The sequence below is a fragment of the Macrotis lagotis genome, chromosome 1, assembly GCF_037893015.1.
Source record: "Macrotis lagotis isolate mMagLag1 chromosome 1, bilby.v1.9.chrom.fasta, whole genome shotgun sequence".
NCBI lineage: Eukaryota > Metazoa > Chordata > Mammalia > Peramelemorphia > Peramelidae > Macrotis > Macrotis lagotis.
Genome location: NC_133658.1, coordinates 923,910,510 through 923,930,759, shown reverse-complemented (window position 1 = coordinate 923,930,759; position 20,250 = coordinate 923,910,510). Strand labels below are relative to the sequence as shown.

Sequence of the window (20,250 nt, the reverse complement as noted above, 5' to 3'; positions counted from 1 at the left end):
AGGACAGAGAGAGACAGAGAAAAAACTGTGCCAATCAGACAAAAACTTAAAATTAGGAAAAATAAAAACAAAACCCTTTTCTCCTTCAAAAACACTACAATATTCAGGAAAATCTATACTGTGGCACAAAATTATGCATTTTTTGGAAAAGAGAGATTGAAGAGGAAAGTTGATCAGCCAGAACACATGAGATCATTGAATTGGGTATACAAATAAAAGAGATAGAAAAAGTACAAATTAAATATCTCCCATTTAATATCAAACTAGAAATTCTGAAAATCAAGGGACACATTAATAAAATTGAAAGCAAGAAAATAATGATCTTATTTTAGAGTTGATTTTATGCAAAAAGCAATAAGTAGACAAACTTTTGGTTAATCTGATGAAAAAAAAGAAAGATGATGACCAAATTAACAGTATCAACACTGAAAAGGGAGCACTAACCACCACTGAGGAGGAAAATGAAGAGAAGCTTCGGAACTGTCTTGCCATACTATATGCCAATGAAAACTTGAGTGAAATGGATGAATATTTTCAGAAATACAAACTTCCCAAATTAACAGAAGAGGAAATAAATTACTTAAATAGCCCCATTTCAGAAAAAGAAATTGAAGAAACCATCAATAAACTCCCTAAGAAAAAGTCTCCAGAGCCAGATGGATTAACAAGTGAATTCTACCAAATATTTAAGGAACAATTAATTCCTATTCTACATAAACTATTTTGAAAAGTAGAAGGAATTCTGCCAAATTCCTTTTATGACACCAACACAGTGCTGATACCTAAATGAGGAAGCACTTCATCGGACGAAGAAAATTGTAGACCAATCTATAATGATGCAAAAGTCTTAAACAAAATTTTAGCAATGACACTACAACAAGTTATTACCAGAATAATACACCATGATCAGGTTGGATTTAAAGCAGGCAGACAGTGATGGTTCAACATTAGGAAAACACTCAACATAATTAAATATATCAATAGAAAAATTAACACAAATCATATAATTATTTCAATAGATGCTGGAAAAGCCTTTGATAAATTACAACATCCTTCCTTTTAAAAACATTAGAAAATTTAGGAATAATAGAGTTTTCTTTAAAATAATAAGTGGTATCTATCTAAAGCACCAGCAAATATTATATTTAATCAGAATAAACTCAGACCATATCCAATATATTCAGGGGTGAAACAAGGATGCCCATTATCACCATTACTATTCAATATAGTAAAGAAATGCCAGTAGTAGCAATAAGAGAAGAAAAAGTAACTGAAGGAATCAGAATCGGCAATGAGGAAGAAAATCTTTCATTCTTTGCAGAAAATGTGACAGTTTACTTAGAGTACACAAGGACATCATCTAAAGAACTCCTTGAAACAATTAACAAATTCAGCAAAGTAGTAGGATATAAAATAAGGCCAGGTAAATCACTAGCATTTCTATATATATACATATATATGTATGTATGTGAACAACAAAGCCCAAGAGCAAGAGATAGAAAGAGAAACACTATTTAAAATAACAATAGACAACATTAAATACTTGGGAATCTATCTCCCAAGACAAACCTGGAAACTGAATGAATATGATTTTAAGTACTTCTCACCCAAATAAAGTCAGATTTAAATAATCAGAGAAATGTCAAATGCTCATGGTTAGAGTAAGCTAATATAATCAAAATGACAATTCCATTCAAATCAAATTACTTATTCAGTGACATACCAATCCAATGACCAAATATCTACTTTACCTAGCTAGGAAAATTAGTAACAAAATTCATCTGGAGCAACAAAAGGGCAAGAATAATAAGGAAATTGATGGGAAAAAAGGAAGGTGGCCTAAGATCTACCAGATCTAAAACTGTAATATAAAGCAGGCGTCATTAAAACTGCCTGGTACTGGTTAAGAAATAGAGTAATGCATAATTGGATTAGGATGTGTCAAAAGAAACTGCAGTAAATGATTTCAGCATTCTACTTCTTCACAAACCCAAAGTTATCAGTCTCTGGGAAAAGAGCTCATTATTGACAAAAATTGTTGGGAAAACTGGAAAATGGTATGGCAAAAACTAGGTATAGCTCCACATCTCACAACTTATACTAATATAAGGTCAAAATGAGTACAAGATTTAAACATAGAGAGGGATACTTTAGATATATTAATAGACCACAAAATACTCTATTTTATCTATGGAAAATGGATAAATTTATGACAAAACAAGAATTAGAGCACATTATAAATGGCAAAATGAATGATTTTTACTATATTAAATGAAAAAGTTTTTGCACTAATAAAATCAATGCTGCCAAAATTAAAAAGAAAGCAGAAATCTGGGAATCATTCTTCACAACCAGGAGTTCTGATGAAGGTCTCATTTCTAAAATATATAGAGAATTGTATCAAATTTATAAGATCCCAAGTCATTCCCAATTGATAAATGGTCAAAGGATATGAATGGACAGTTTTCAAATGAAGACATTAAAGTTATATATAATTGTATGAAAAATTACTCCAAATCACTACTGATTATAGAAATGCAAATTAAAACAATGAGGTATCATCACACATCTATTAGATTAGCCCAGATGAGAAAAAGGAAAGGTGATCAATGTTGAAGAGGTTGTGGGAGGATTGGAACATTGATGCATTGCTTGTGGAGTTGTGAATGGATCCAACTTTTCTGTAAAGCAATATGGAACTATACCCAAAGAGCAATAAAATTTCATACCCTTTGACCTAACAATTTCAGTTCTAGATCTATATCCAAAAGAAATTTTAAAAGATGGAAAAAGTCCAAACTAGTCATAGAAGCTCTTTTTGTAGTGGCAAAGAAATAGAAATTGAGGGGATGCCCATCAATTGGGGAATGTCTAAACAAGTCATAGTACATGAATACTATGGAATACTATGGAATACTATTGTTCTATAAGAAACCATAAATGGATGGGCTCTAGAGAAGCATGGAATGACTTAAGGGAGTAGAGAAGAGAGAGGAACCGAGAGAACAATGTAAGCATCAACAACATCATGAGATGAACAACCTTGATAGAAGCAGCACCTCTTGGCAGTCCAGAGAATTAGGACAATTGTATTTGACTGGTTATAGACTACATTATCCCCAGCCCCAGGAAGAAAAAGAAAACAAAACAAAACACATAGAAGAAAACAACCCTTCCAAATCTGATGACTACTTTATAAATAATTATCTCTTATGTATCTTTCCCTCAATCCTAATTCCTTATGCCAAAAATTACTAATTTGTAAAGATGTTTTACAAAATCTATACATATAAAATGCTAACCTAACTGTTCCCTGCTGAGGGGAGGGGGGATAGGAATGGAATCAGAGAGGACTCTGATCTCCAGGGAAAATCAGGATTTCTCCATCACTAATGGGTCTCCAAATCATAACACAGACAAAGACAAATGGGTATCAGATAAGTCCTTAGATTCATCAAAAATGCCACAAAAATCTAGTACTTGACCCTTTGACAAAAGGGAATGCTACACTTAAGTCTAGCTTAATGTTTTTAGTACACACCCCTATTGGAAAACAAAGGCAAAGACCTCAAAGTTGGTCATCCCTAATAAAGCAGAGGTAGAATTCAGAGAATATTTAATTTCCAAATAAAATCTATTGAGTTGAAAAAGTTGTAGCTTCACCTTATTCTAAGGCCAGTTTTGACTAGACTCAAAATTTGACCTAACCTTTTTTTTTTTTAGGGATCCCATAATGAGCCATTTTTTGTGTTCATTTTGTTTTTAAATATTTATTTGTTTTTTCAACTACATTCAAAATTTGGCAAAGTTTTGAGTTTTATGTTTTTTCTCTCTTCATTCTCTGCCCCCCTTCCCCAAGACTGTAGGCAATCTGATGTACACTCTATATTTATAACCATGCTAGACATAGATCTATATTGAACATGATGTGAGAGAAGAATCAGATCCAAACTGAATAAGGAAAACATTAGAGAGAGAAAAAAGATATCATATAGTAGACAACTTCTTTTTGTTTGTTTCTATTTTATCTATTTTATATTATTATAATAATTTTGTTATGAGAGTAAACATAAATCCCCCCCCCCCAAGAAGATGAGAAACCTCAAGAATAGTGAGAGAAAAAAATGTACTTCAGTCTGTGTTTGAATTCCAATTGCTCTTTCTCTGAGGTGAGTTAACTTCTTTATTATAAGTCCACCAGAGAAATTGCTTCAATATTTTCCCCACAGTTGCTATTATTAGCTGTATTTCCCTCCACTCTGTTCCTCCTCACTCTCATTTATTCTATTCATTCTCTCTCTCTCTCTCTCTCTCTCTCTCTCTCTCTCTCTCTCTCTCTCTCTCTCTCTCTCTCTCTCTCTCTTTCATTCTCTCCCTGTTCAAATGTGTGTTGTATCTGAGTACCCTCTCCTGTGATCTTCCCTCTATTCTATCACCTATTCTCTTCTTCCCTCTCCCCATTCCCCCTTATCCCATCCCTTTCTTCTCATTTTTCTCTAGGGTAAGATAGATTTCTATATCCTATGAAGTGTGTGTATTATTTCCTCTTTGAGCCATTTCTGATGAGAATGAAGGCTTGACTCATTCCCCCTCCTCTTCCCATGTTACACTCCATTGAAAAAAGTTTCTTCTTGAGTCTTATGTGAATTATCTTAGCCCCTTCTTCATCTCATTTCTCTCCCTCCTAGTACTTTCCTTTTTGACTGCATCTTTTTACTATATTGTATGATTATATTTGGTTCCTTCCTGTACCTTGTCTATGGGCTCCTTCTAACAGCTCTTATAAATGAGAAGGTTCATGTGAGTTATCAGTATCTTCTTCCCATGCAGGAATTTAAACAGTTCAATATCATTAAGTCCCTCAGAGTTAGTCTTTCTTGTCCACCCCTTCTATAGTTCACCTGAGTCCTATGCTTGAAGATCAAACTTCCTCTTCAACTGTGGTTGTTTCAATAGGAAACTATGAAAGTCCCCTGTTTCATTAAAAATCCATTTTTTCCCCTGAAAGAGGATGTTCAGTTTTTCTGGGTAGTTGATTTTTGGTTGTAAACCAAGATCTTTTGCCTTCCAGAATATTATATTCCAAGCCCTATGAGCCCTTAATGTAGATGCTGCCAAATCCTATGTAATAGCCATGATGATTGAATTGTTTGTTTCTGGCAGTTTTTATTATTTTTCTCTTTGACTTGGGAGTTTTAGAATATGGCTATAATATTCCTGGAAGCTTTTCTTCTAGGATCTCTCAGGAGGTGACAGGTGAATTCCCTCAATTTCTATTTTACCCTCTGCTTCTAGGTTCTCAGGACAATTTTTTGCATTATTTCTTAAAAAATGAAACCTAGGCTCTTTTCCTGGTCATGACTTCCAGGTAGTCCAATAATTTTAAATTGTTTCTCCTTCACATTTTCATCTTTTTTTGGGATGAGTTTTATTTCTTACTGGTTTCTTGCAAACTCATCAGCTTCCTTTAGTTCCATTCTGCATTTGAAGGAGTTATTTTCTTTACAGAGCTTTTTTATCTCCTTTTCCAGCTTGCCAGGTCTGCTTTTTAAGGAATTCTTCTTCTTATTTGCCTTTTATTTTGCTTTTATCCATTTGGCTTAAACTGGTTTTTAGCATACTATTTTCTTCAGTAATTTACTGGCATTTCTTTCACCAAACTGTTGATTTGATTTTCATGATTTATCTGCATCCCTCTTCTTTCTCTTCCTAATTTTTTCTCCCCTCCTTTAATTGGTTTTCAAAGTCTTTTTTGAGCTCATTTATTTCTGTAAGAGACTTTGGATACAGAAGCTTCGAGTTTTTCTTCTTCTGAATCTTCCATGGGGCCAAAGTATTTTTCTATGGTAAGATTCTTCTTTTTCTTTGGTTTGCTCATTTCCTCAGCCTATGACTAAGTTACCACACTTCCAAGGCTTTGGGGGTTTTTTGGGACACCCCACTGGGACTTTTATTCCTCCAAGGTTTTATGCTCGCTTTTCTGTGCTTTGATACATAGATGAACATAGATGCTCCCCTCTGCCCTGGAGCTGTGAGAAAGGTCCTTGTTCAGTTATCATAGTATGGAAGTTCAAAATGCAACCTGGATCTGAGTGTGGATGAACAGCAGAGCCATTCCCCAGGGAGAGCAAAGAGATTTCTTCAATCTCCCCCTACCTACCCCCTTACTGTCTGTGGGCTGCACTCTGGAGGTGCAGGCTGGCTTCCCTGATTACTGCTTCAGTTTCTCACCGCAGGACTGCTTTGAGGCTGGTGCTCATTCCATGCTCACTGTGGTGCAATAGAGTTCTCTCACCACCCCTTCAAGATGTTCCAGATGATCCCTGGGCTGTCCTGTGCTGGGGTCTTGACTTTTTTCCTATCCCCAGGACCAGTGAAACACACCTTTCCCACCAAACTTCTAAGTTGTCATGAACTGGCCAATTGTATCACTCAGTCTTTCTGTGAGTTCTGGCATTCTAAATTTTGGCTAGAATCATAATTTGACAGCTTTTGGAATTTTATGGGGAGGGAGTTTGCAGGAATTCCTGCCTTTACCCCACCATCTTGGCTCTTTCCCCCTTATGACAACTTTTAAAAATTGAAGATAATAGACTTTGGTCTTCATTTAAACTCCACAGTTTCTTCTCTGGATAAGAATGGTATTTTCCATCATGTCCCTTGAAATTATCTGATTATTGAACTGTTGAAATGAACAAGTCCATCATGGTTGATCATTACTCTATGTTGTTATTAAAGTATAGAATGTTCTTTTGGTTCTGTTCATTTTACTCAGAAATCAGTTCATGCAAATCTTTCCAGTTTTTTTCTGAAATTCTGCTCCTCATGATTTCTTATAGATCAATAATATTCTATCACATTTGTATACCACAATTTGTTCCCCAATTGATGGGCATCCCATCAATTTTCCATTCCTTGCCATTACAAAAAGAGTCACTATGAATATTAATGTACATGTGGGATTTTTTTTTTGCCCTTTTTCATGAACTCATAGTATACAGACCCAGTGATGATAATGCATATTTTTATTATCCTTTGGTCATAATTCTAAATTGCTATTCAGATTGTTGGATCAGCATAGCAAGTATTGTTAAAAGTTAGTCTACCCCATTTCCAAATCAAAATTTTCTAAATGCACATTTGCCAACTTAAAACAATGGTTGAAAATAGAGCTGGAATTTTAAAAGTTACAGATCTCTTTACTCCCAAGGAATTCATCTAATTACAGATTGAGGACTGGTTTTATTGATATCTTTTCCTCCAAGGAACATGCTTGAGTGCAAAGACCTGTCCCTCCTTAAAATTCACATATTCTGAATCACTCTACAATTCTCATTAAAATAATTTTCTTAGATTAAAAGTGAAATAATAAAAATTTAGTTTTATCTATGAAATTTTATTCTCTAGGATCTTATTAAACCCATGGGTGGATGGTATCATTAATGATACCAACCCTGATACAAAATTTGGGGGCATTTTTTGTAGAAAGGAAAAAGAATCATAAAACAGAGTTAGGCAATCAATGAGATTCCATATAGATGACATAGTCCTACGTTATGATCCTCTCATAATTTATAATATTTTTTCAAATTCCTGTTGATAATTAGATTTCAAAGGGAATGCATAAGAACAAAGAATTTCTCTCTCGTCATCCAATATGTCTTTTTTCTTGTGATTTGTTAAACCAGTTAAAGGAATTAATTGTTGTTACTACAAAATAGATCAGGTAGAATTTATACAGGCCAACTTAGCACTGAGTTGCAGGAGAACAGAACTTGACATGACAGATTAACATTTTTACACAAGGGGACAACATTCAGAAGCAAAACTCTTAGAGGCTGAAAAATGAATTTTTTATTAGAAATATAGACTAAGACTTAGACACTGTGTATCCATTACATAGTTTTCAAAAAAAATTTTACCTCCTAGCTGAAATTCATCTCTTTTTAAGAGAATTTTAAAATAAATCACAGATCTTTTTTCTGATAAAATCAGTTATGAAATTTCTTTCCTTAAAATAATCACTTTTATGATAATCATACCCTAATGTCACAAATCTTTATCATTTGCCTAACCCTCCCTGTTGCATTGTGAGATATTAAAGGATCTCAATTGAAATAGGAATATTTAGCTAGTAACAGAAGCCAAAGCTAAGCACTTGCCTAGTAGCTAGAAATTAGAGAATTGTAGGTTAAATGACTCATCCAACATGATTATAGTAATTTGCTATGAAGAACAAGCAGGGACCTAAAAGATATGGTTCTTTGCATATTTAGATTTCTCTTCTAGGTGGAGATCATATAGACAGTTCATTGCAATGAGGTAGGCTTCAGGTATTGTAGGTGAGACACTATCTCCAGTTAAGAGAAAACTGACTCAGTTTTGCTGATGACCATTCCCTCAGTGGAATTTTCCATGAGTATTCCACCTGCAGTTGTGTATGTCAAACCCACAGGACTAGTGGCACCTTTGGTGAAATGATATCCCTTTTATTAACATACCTCATGACAGCCATAGACCAAATAAGTCAGTAGTAATACTTACTAAAATATAGCATATCGCTCACAACACCTCTGGTGTGGGTCTGGACATGAATTTCTGAGAGACAGGTTGTATAGACAAATCTATCCAAACACAAAAGGTTGGGAGGTGAAAATCTACCAACTTTATTTTTGGAAACTCAGACTTTTTTATAGCAAAACCTTATCTTAGGAATGATCAGTCAAAGGAGACCCAGTTTTACAATTTCCTGGGGAAACTTACAATTTTTGTTCTTAGAAATCTGCATGCTTCTCTATCAAAGAAACCTTTTGCAACTACCTCCGAAGCCACAGGTTATCCTAGGTCAGGGTTCACTTTTGAGCCAATAGATCTATACAATAAGCCATAATTCACACATATCTTTGATGGAAAAAGTCACCAAGTATATGTGAATATACCTCCCTGGGGCTGGCCCTCTACAATAGCAATTTCCTATAATCAGAACTTCAAGTAGTTTTCAAGTTTAAAGAATCCAAAATTGCCATATGATTATAATCAGTAAGAGATTAACAGATTTCGAATATGAAAGGAAACAAAGCAGTCAAAAGAAAAATCAAAATTTCCAAATAGCATGGCACATAAAGTATTATGCCTTGTAACTGACATAGCATCTCTACATTAAAATCTTTTTTCCCCTTAGAACACAAAGAAAGCAAAAAGGGACTCTTATTTTAAGCTTATATAGTCAGAATTTTTCAGAAATTGAATCTCATGTTTTATCTTCAAATTATACAGAGACTGAACCAAAAATATATTTTTGTCTTTCTTTTCAAGTTTAAATTTGTTATGATATAAAGACTAAAATCATTAGATATTATCATTATTTTATCCAGAAACCTACTGTTCTACAGCAAGCTCAGTTTTTTGTTGAAAAATTTCAGGGATTCCAGAGAGGGGCCATGAACATTGATACTCCCTCCCCCACCTTGACCCCACAGAGTAAGCAATTACCAATTTAAAGTTTCAAGCAGTTTATATTTTCTTAAGTAATAACTAAAATTTGTTGAAATAATTTGCTCTTAACTTCAAGCAGTTACAAAACACAATCAAGTCCATTACTGATAAGAGGACCGCAATTAAAGACATTTCCAAATTCCCTTGCACGGGGAATATAGACTCTTCACATTGAAAACCTCCCACCACAGACTTCCAAATGAATAAAGTTGCAGTCTTATTTATCACAGTTTCAGTTTTGGGAATTGGCATGGTCTGATAGAAGTTGAGGAGCCCCTGAAGTATGATTCATCACTTGGTCTAACTATCGAGAAAACAGCACAAATTTTTGTAAATGATGCCTTCTCACATCTGCACCCTAATCAAAGAGGTGAAGAAGTAGTTTTTTTTTTTATATTTTTGCAAGGCAAATGTGGTTAAGTGAATTGCCCAAAGCCACACAGCTAGTTAATTTTTAAGTGTCTGAGGCCAAATTTGAACTCAGTTACTCCTGACTCCTGGGCCAGTGCTCTATCCACTGTGCCACCTAGCTGCCCCTAAGAAGTAGGTTTTGCCTTTAAATATTACCAGAACTAAGTTCAAAACAAAATCAGAATAGCAAATATAATAATGATAATATACATGGTATCATGATCTCCTTTATTAAAGAACATTTGCACAGTTGGTAACATAAGATTATTGAACTTGCTTACAGATTGTAAAATTAAAATCAAATTTAAAACAGCTTAAATTCACTTGGAATACATTTCTCTTGTTATTCAGTCTAAAAGTAAAACATATCCTTAAAACGTAAATTTACCAAACCCAAATTGTTGTATAATATTTAGGTATCATACATAAACTCCAAAAGGTTCATAGAAACCCAGTTTAAAAAATAAATTAAAAAAATGGTTGCAAAAGGACAAGGGTTTATTTGTTTAAGCCCACTTAAACTACCTTTATTATAACAAAATTTAACAGTGTTAAAATTTACTTGACATATTTTACCTTTATATCACTAGAAATAATATTACTTGTTCGTTTGAACAGCACTGATTCATTTGCTGTATATACTCTACCTCAACTTATATAATTAAATCCTTAAATTAAACTGGCATATATGTATATATATATATATATATATATATATATATATATATATATATGTATATATGTATAATCTGTGTGTGTGTGTGTGTGTGTGTGTCTGTGTGTGTGTGTCTGTGTGTCTGTGTGTAGACCATTTTGGTAAGAAAAAAATTCTTAAGTATACCCCAATTGTGTACAAAGATTATAAAGAGAATATTTTTGAAGATGAAATGCAACTTGATGTTTCTAAAAATTCCTTTATACAATTAAAAGATTTTTTATAGTAGCTCATTTGCTAGTCTTAAGGTCTTAATAAATCATAACAAATGACCTTAAATGAAGTTCATTTTGATAGAAATATAGATGATAGATTAGACCTGAGGAATTCTTGGTCCTTTTAGTCACATATTTCTCCAATTGAGAAGAAAACTGGGATCTGATTATATAGTAAGTATAGAACGATTAAGTCAGTTACAAGCCCCATATGTAAAATACCACTAATTGCAACACAGGAACAAATACTATTTTAGTTATTATTTTAGTTATACTGCGGTTAAAATATACAATAGAATTTATATAATATATTATAAACTATACAATACAATATAATACTATAAAAGGGATTATTTCACTTAACTTTGCTTAATTCAATTATTTTTTGTTGCGCAATTTTAATTTCCTAAATGTTTGCTTAATGAGACTATCTGTCAGTAGTAATACTAGCTGTTAAAACTATTTAGCAATATTTCCTAATATTAAAACACCTGGGACACTCAAAATTCTGTGATTTCATTTAGATATTTTAAAACATAAAATCTCTGGGATAGTTAGGTAGTACAGTCACTAGAACACTAGCACTAGACTCAGGATGACCTGAGTTCCCAACTGGCTTCAGACACTTGAGAATTTATGATCTGTGACCTTGAACAAGACATTTCACTACCACAAAAAATCTTTAAAATTTCTTAATTTATTATGAAATTCTATATTACCTTGGATAGTAAATCAGTCTATATAACATAGTTATCTAATTAAAGGTGACTATATATTTTAAACTTTAAATTTCATTCAAGCCACAGTTTTGGGGCATCATCCTATATGAGGTATTTTCTACTTTTGATTATTCATGTTTCCCCTCCAAACACCCCTATATATTTCTTGTCTTATTCTTTGGGTTTTGTTACATGGGCACAGGCTGGGTACTCCCTTCCCTGCAGTGTAAATTCCTCCAGGGAAGGCTGTGTTTCAGGGTTGTATGTGCATGTCCAGGTTCAACAAAACATTTGACCTACAGCAAACACTTACTAATTATGTATCAATTTAAGGTGAAATCCATAATATCAGCCTATTCAGAGAAATGCATCTGTCTTGTGAGGAACAAATTATTATCCAAATTTATAAAAAGAAGAAACTGCCCGAAGTTTGAACCCATTCTCTTCAAGGACCAAGGTGGTTTTGGAAAAAGTGTGTCTCTAAATATTAGTACTTCCATCTTTATTATATCTTCTCACTAAAAATTCCTTTGTAAAAGATTAAAAAACATCCACCCATCAACACAGGATGTTGAACATTGACTTTGGTCCCTGGCCATGGAACTTATTTTCCTTTCTAATTACAGCTTTGACCTTGTTGCTAATGAATTTATTTACAAAGATAGAAAAATTCATTCATTCAAGCAATCCTTTAACACACCAAAAATCAGTCACACAATTGCCATTTGTCCTTATTTGTCCCATGAAAAGCATGTTTTTGTGCAATATTTGCTGCAGATTTGGGGAAGCACAAAATGTTTACTCTAAGAATTGTGCTTACAGACCTGTAATGAATACAAGCGTTTCCTATCTAAAGTTTACCTTGCATAGATCCCTGGTCCTAGAATCAGGATGACTCATAAGTCCAAACCTGACCTCAGACATGTACCTATGTGATCCTGGCTAAATAATTTTAACTAGTTTTTCTTCAATTGTTCAACTGTAAAATGAGATGGAGAAGGACATGGCAAAATATTCTAGTATCCTTGCTAAGAAAATCCCAAATTGGGTAGCAAAGACTCAAACTCAACTGAAACTAGTGAGCAGCAACAACAACCCAGAGTGGTTGGGACAGTCAAATGGGATTATCTTTGTAAATATTAAAGTCAAATTATAAATGTCATTCCTAAATTGAATGGACACTTGTGTCTCTCTGTAGCCTCTTGTCTATCCAGCTTGCCCTCTATGAAGCTATTTGGTGAATTAGCCATGGTTCTTCAGAAAATATCCCATTACTATGTAAAACCAAAATGGGACAGTTGTGCAAATAGATTCTCTGAAGACCCATAATAAATCCCAAAGGGGACTTTAGCTCTGATTCAGACTGACAAGTAGGAATTTACTTCCACAGCAATATCTTATGTCACATGCATCCTTAGGCTTTATAAGTTCAGGGAAAGAATGAAGAGTCAGTATTACCATTCACTTCCTACATTCTCAGGCTGTTTTCTTCCACCCCACCATTTTGATCAGGCAAGTTCTAATGAAGCATGCTGGGAACATAATTGTTTTCAATAGCATCAAAATCTTTTTTTAGTTTAGTTAATAGCAAATAATTAAGAATTTTCAAGATTGCAAAAATATCTCATAGATGTGCTTTAAACTTCAGGGTTAACAGGTAAGGACAAGGGCATCCTAGGAGTTAGAACACTGGATTGGTGGATTTCTGAATTCCATTCTTGTATCTTCATAATAATCATATCACAAGAAAACAACATCAACAGTAACATTAAAAGATATTTCAATAGTGCTTTACAATCTGTAATAGTTGCAATATCCGATACATTGCAATGCCTTTTTTCTTCTTTAGTATTTTATTTATTTTGAGTTTTACAAATTTTCCGCTAATCTTTCTTCCCTCCCCCTCCCCCAGAAGGCATTCTGTTAGTCTTTACAATGTTTCCATGGCATACATTGATCTAAATTGAATGTGATGAGAGAGAAATCATATCCTTAAGGAAGATAAAGTATAAAAGATAGCAGAATGACATAGTAAGATAATGATTTTTTTTTCTAAATTAAAGGTAATAGTCTTTGGTCTTTGTTCAAACTCCACACTTCTTTCTCTGGATGCAGATGGTATTCTCCATCACAGATACTCCAAATTTGTCCTGCTTGTTGCACTGATGGAATGAGTGCAATGCCTTTGTAAAAGATGTTTATTTACTGACTGTTTACATACTTATCTCACTTAATCTTCACAACAGATGTTGGGTAGTTATTACTGTCCCCTTTTTAAAGATGAAAATAATAAAAATTAAGAGAGTTTAGGTGAATAGTCTGGGGTTCAACAACTGCTGAGTACTTTTAGCCCAACTTGAACCTAGGTTTCATGAGATCCAATGCAATATTCCATGATGCTTTCCACAAAATTCAAGGATCATTGTTGAATTGAGGTACACCTTTGGAATACTCTAGCACCCCACAACCTTACCTTTATTTTTAAATGCTATGAAATTGATATTCTGAAAAGTAAGCTAACCTGCTAATCATTATGGAAGAAGTTAATAGCAAGAGAATTAGAATTCAGAACCTCTAACACCAAATCCAGTATTCTAAGAGTCTTCACACTGCACTGGTATCTTTTTTGGGGAAGGCAGTATTTACTTGAGCAGTGTCTACATGAAGCTAGCGTGTAAAATTCTTTGGATTGAAAAGAAATGATTGAGAATTCAATCCAGTCACCAAATCAGCTTCAATGATGGTTGAATTCTTCTTCTTAATTAATCTGGATTCCTTTAGTCAAGAATTGAGGGAGACCTTTGAGACCCACTTGGTTCAACACTACCCACTTCAAAGGGAATTCAAGTAGTTCTCCAGGCCCCTTCTTAACGTCAGAAAAACACCTAATTCAAATCAGTATTATTCCATTGGATACTTGGTTGACATAGCTTCCTTCTTTGAAACTAGAAGACTTTCCCTAAAAATGTATGTATCACTCTAGAGATATCTGTAATTCCTAGTATGCAGGAGTTGGAATAGTATAGAGACCTTGAAAGTAATGTATTCCATGGATTGCATGTTTGCACCCATTAGACTCTAGCTTCCAGAATATTAAGAGCTAAATTTGCAAAAGGATAGACAGGTGATGAGAAAAGAATGAGATAATGGGTTCACATTTATATACTACCTTCTCATGGCAGTAAAAGGTGTGGAGCATTTGTAAGATATTAATTATGCCTTTCCACCAATTTGATTGAGTTTCTTTTTATTCTATTTCCTTTAAATGAATTGACTTAATTTACTGGAGGGAGAAGGACTGTTTCCTCCATGAAAGAGCATAGATTCAACTTTGTCTAGGATAAATATAAGACTTAAGTATTTGATGGTTATTCTCCTTTATAGCCCAGGAAGTCTTTCTAAGCCCGATGATTACATCTAATATCTGTTAAAAAAAAAAAAACTTGTAGATAAGGGACAAATAGATGGCACAGTGCACAGACTCCTCGAGTCAGGAGTATCTGAGTTCAAATCCATCCTCAGACACTTATAATGACCTAGCTGTAGGACCTTAGGCAAGTCGCTTAACCCCATTGCCTTGCAAAATAAAAAGAAAGCTTGAAGATAACACTTCTGTTTGACTGTTGACTAAGATCCCCATGGAATAGGATATTCTGGATAAAAAGAAATGATGAAAAAGGGGATTTAGGAAGGTGGAAAGTTATTCTTCTCTGGTGCTGATCAATTGAACTCAGACTGCATTGTTCGTACCTACCGAAATGGCTCAAGGAACATTTAAACTGAATACTGAAATTCCAAATACAGGTGAGCTGGGTACTTACAGTTGATAGATTGTAATGGTTCCTCAAGGGCAGACTCTCATTTGATTATCTTCATATACCCAGGGCTTAGCACAGCACATAATGCATAGTTGGTATGCGTATTAATTGACCATTGGGGTTACAGACATTATAAAAGGTGGAAGGAGCTTACTTTAAATGTGGGTAACACAAAAGCAACCAATTGAGATGAATGTTATTAAAAAAGAAGAGCTATTCAGGGAGGGTGCTAATAGTTGATTGGGGTTTGAAAGAGGAGAAGAATTTCCACTTGTAGGGATGATAATCTCCATCCTTGGAAAAATGGCATGTTCTGTGAGTTCACAGAAAACAGAGGGTGAAAAAGCATTCTTGTTCTTCCAGGTGGACTGGGAAAGACCCAGTTTTGTCTTTTGTGTATCCCCCTTTCAAAGTACAGTCTATTATGTATTGCAGGCTTTTAAAAAAATGTAATGATTTCATCTTCAATTTGATATAGAGTGTATTAAGGAGACCATGGTGAAATGGGACTGTCCAGATAGATTAGAACCACATTGTTAGGGGCCTTAAATGCCAAGCTAAGAAGACTTTTATCTTATCAACAGTGGGGAATCATAGAGTTGGAATTTACTGAAACAATAACTCTAGAAGGAAGTTATTGTTTATTTCAACCAAAGGATCAAGTCAATCATCTATTTTAGAATATTCCAGCTCTAATCTAAGGTCAAGGCAACAAGAAGGGATGGAGTTACCAAGTTCACTAGGGTCAAAATATTGTTATGTCAACCACCCAAGTGCATTGAGCTAGTAGGCTCTAATCAGATGCAGGTGAACTCAGTCTAAGGTCTGACCTCTAGCTGATGTTCACAAGAGTATTTGGAACCAAGGAATAATTTTGGCAATTCTCAGGTACTAAATTGACCTGTTTTGAATTGGGTTGGCTCGACTCTATAATCATTTCTTCCTCTTTGCGAGGAGACAGTATATCCTGACAGTAAATTTGGAAGAGTTTTTAGTTCTGCTAAAAATTGAAAAAAGACATAGAAGTTTCTAAAGTCAGACTTTCTTTTTTTTAAATCCCAAAGACATTTATTGAAAGACCCTCTGCAAGGTACTTAAAGGAGTCTGAATCAATTCTGTTGCTAAAGGCAACAATAAGCTGAGGATGGTGAGAAAAGTCATTAAGAGCATTTTCTTTTACCTATACTGGTTGGAAAAGCAAGATGAAAGAAAAGGGAAATCCACTCTTCAACATGGTTGACATGATAATCACTAACAATGGAGAGAAGTGAGAGCTGTTCAGTTTATATGTGGCTTCCTCTTTCCTACAGAGTGATTATTTTAGTCATGGAAAGAAGATGCTAACAATGATGATTAGGATTTTTTTAGATAGTGAGGGGATCATGTGGAAAGAGATATCCCTTTATGAAATCAATTAAGCTGTCTTCAATAATGAGTTAAAATTGATATTTTAAAGCTGCACTTGGTCTTTCTTGTCACACAGACTAAAATGGTTTGCACTTTCCTTCTCCAGCGAACAAGGTCTATATATTTTTTTTCCAACAGCAATGCATGACTCTGAGAGTTGAATTACAAGTTACTCTGAGGACTGCAGAAATGATGCGATTAAATTGTAATTCTAGAAAAGTCTTTTGAGAGACTTTAGGAAATCAAATCAGTCATTTCTTAAAGAATTCATTCATGCTATTCACTGGATGGCCAAATACTGAAGCTGAAAATTAAATACTTTGGGGACACAATGAGAAGATGGGATCCATTGGAAATACTCTATATTGGGAAAGATTAAAGGTAAAAAGGAGAGTGGATAGTAGAGGATGATATGGATAGTTAGTGTCCTGGATGCAAAGAACATGAGCTTGGTTAGACACTGAGAAATAGTGGATGGACGAAACACCTGCCATGCTCTTATCTATGGAGTTACCAAGAATTAAACATGACTGAATAACAAAACAACCAAATTGTTCCTGATGATTGATATGGTTCTTTAAGGTTTACAATGCACTTTACTTATATTATTTTGGTTGCTCATCCGAACTCTGTGAGAACATTATTTCCCCACTTCATAGTGGAGAAAATACACTCATATAAGTTAAGTAATTTGATTAGATTCACATATCTTTGCAATTATATAGACATCTGAAAAAGCATTTCTTCTGTGCTTTGATGCCACTCCAATAATGTACATACTCAACTACAGAAAGTACTAGCAGATGTGATTGGGGACTAAATGCCAACAACTTTTGAAAAATTATACTGAATTGGAAAAGCACCAGAGGATAGGAAGAAAGCAAATATTGGATGAATTTTCAATGTAAGGGAAAAATAATTTGTAACCTGCATATGTATTAACTTGAATTGGTTCAAGTAAAAATTTTAGAATAAATGCATATTTGGATTCATGTATGTATGAATTTATATAAAGGATTCCTAATGAACATCTGGAAAAGAAAGCAAGCATCAGAAAAATCTAAAATGGCTCCATCTAGAATGTTAGATCTGGACTTTGATATCTTTATCTTATTGTCTTTCTTGAATAGGTTACAAAATGACAATTCCATCAATTATCATTTAATCTATATCAAAATTGATGTTGTTGATGCTTATTTTAGTTCCTCTATTAAAAAAATTCCCACGTAGATGGTAGCCACTAAAAGTTAAGATAATATGAATATTCCGATTATACCTTACAAACTTTACATACATTCATAGATACACACATGTGTGTTTTGAGGGGAGGCAGCAGAGCCAGAGTTGTGCCTCACCTTGGATTATACAATCCCTTACAAACTAGGTTGAGTGTTTAACAATAAGAGTGTTTCTGTGCTGTCTCTATTAGACTTATACTGACTCTGAATCTGTATGTGCCTCCGCAGACAAGGACCCCACAGCATGTTGCTGGTATATTCCTCTTTGTATCTAATAATGGTATCCATCTGTAGAGCATGTTGGAGGAAGGGAAGACAAAAAAAGGAAAAAAAAGAAATTTATATTATTATAGATTTAAAAGGAATGGGTATTGTACATAAATGATTAGAGGTTGTTTTATTATATTATGTTATAGAAATACTTGTTTTATTTTGCATATTAAAATTAAGATGAATTAAAAAAACAAAAATGAGGGTGATGATGATCAGAACAAAACAATCTTTCATTGGTTCAGGGAAATTGTTTTTTTGCCTATCAGTGTATTTGTATATTTTTACAAACAAACATATTTTCCAAAGTTCTTTTATTTCTGATTTCCTCATTGCATTAGAATCAGTTTCTTATCATTCAACCTGGAACAAAGATCAGTCACTGAGAGACTGAATCAACTTCCTGATTGCCTATCAAGATAAGGAATCAACTAGGAAAGGAATATGAAGTTACAATTACCAGTATAAGTCATTTTGATTTTTCCAACACTTCAGTCAAAGAATTGATGATCCCAAGAATTCAGTTAATTCAAATAATTCATTTGATTGACTTCTTTGAATTGCAAGTCATTGATCCAAATCAAGGGAAGTGACTTTTGTCTACAGTTCTCACTTTATGCTCTGGGGTTGTGTATTTATCTAATCTTCATTTTCTAAAACTTGTCTTTTGGACTTTAGGTGAAAAAGTGATGTGGGAGGAAAAGAATCAGACTTTTGCTAGAGATTTCATCCTATTAGGATTACTGGATCCAAACCACTATGGATTGCTATTCTTAACACTTATTCTCTTCATGTTTATGGTGGCAATTATGGGAAATACAGTCTTGATTCTTCTTATCCGCATTGACATCCGCCTTCACACTCCAATGTACTTCCTTCTCAGTCATCTCTCCTTCATGGATATCTTACACATCTCTAATATAATTCCCAAGATGGCAAATAACTTCATATCTGGCAGTAAATCCATCACATTTCTAGGTTGTGGGTTCCAGATCTTTCTCTATCTCATCTTTGTGGGTTCTGAATGCCTTATTCTCGCAGCCATGTCTTATGATCGATATGTAGCCATCTGCTATCCACTACGTTATCCCATCCTCATGAGTCACCAAATTAGTGTCATTCTGGCTGCTGGCTGCTGGCTTGGGGGAACAATCAATTCTACTATTCATACAATTTATGTACTGAACCTCCCTTTTTGTGGCACCAGAGCCATTGATCACTTTTTCTGTGAAGTCCCAGCCATGTTGAAACTCTCCTGTGTTGACACATCACATTATGAAGGAAGAGTTAATGTGAGTGGCGTTTTCTTCCTCCTAATTCCCCTTTCCATCATCCTTGCCTCTTATGGTCATATTATCCGAACTGTGCTTCACATTAAATCAGTGGAGGCCCAGAAAAAAGCCTTCTCCACTTGTTCCTCCCACCTGACTGTGGTTGCCATGTACTATGGATGTTTTATCTTTACATACATGAGACCAAGGTCTTATCATACTCCAGGTCAGGACAAGTTCTTAGCTATCTCATATACTATTCTCACTCCCATGCTCAATCCTATTATCTACAGCTTCAGAAATAAAGATGTCTTATGTGCCATAAAGAAAGTTTTAAGAAAGGCACTTATTCACAGAAATGAACATTTATTTAAAATTAGATTGAATGCTCATAAATAACCTATTAGAATTATGTGGGAAATATTCCAAGTAATATTCATCCATTTGGGAGGTGGGGGGCTGGCACAAATAATTATGCCTCCTCCTACCTTTAAATATACAAGAGATCAACTCAACCAACTTACATATATGCCTCTCCAAGGAAAATTTATATTCCATTCTATTAGTTTTCTGAATTTATTCCATAAATTATTGTTTAATCTATATCGATAGATGCTGTTGATGCATGTTTCAGTTCCATTATTAAAAAAATTCCCATGTGGCTAGGTTGCACAGTGGATAGAGCACCGGC

At 34.2% G+C, this 20,250-nt stretch overlaps 1 protein-coding gene across 1 annotated transcript; it reads left to right on the top strand.

Moving 5' to 3' along the window:
- The first annotated feature begins 18,977 nt into the window (after positions 1–18,977).
- LOC141509716 (olfactory receptor 2AJ1-like) lies at positions 18,978–19,958 on the top strand. The gene has a single exon (XM_074219454.1). It carries the CDS (start codon positions 18,978–18,980, stop codon positions 19,956–19,958), a length of 981 nt encoding a protein of 326 aa, XP_074075555.1.
- The last annotated feature ends 292 nt before the right edge of the window (positions 19,959–20,250 follow it).

What these genes read in the sequence shown, in the direction of transcription:
- LOC141509716 (XM_074219454.1), top strand. Translation starts at nt 18,978, where the DNA reads ATGTGGGAGGAAAAGAATCAGACTTTTGCTAGAGATTTCATCCTATTA.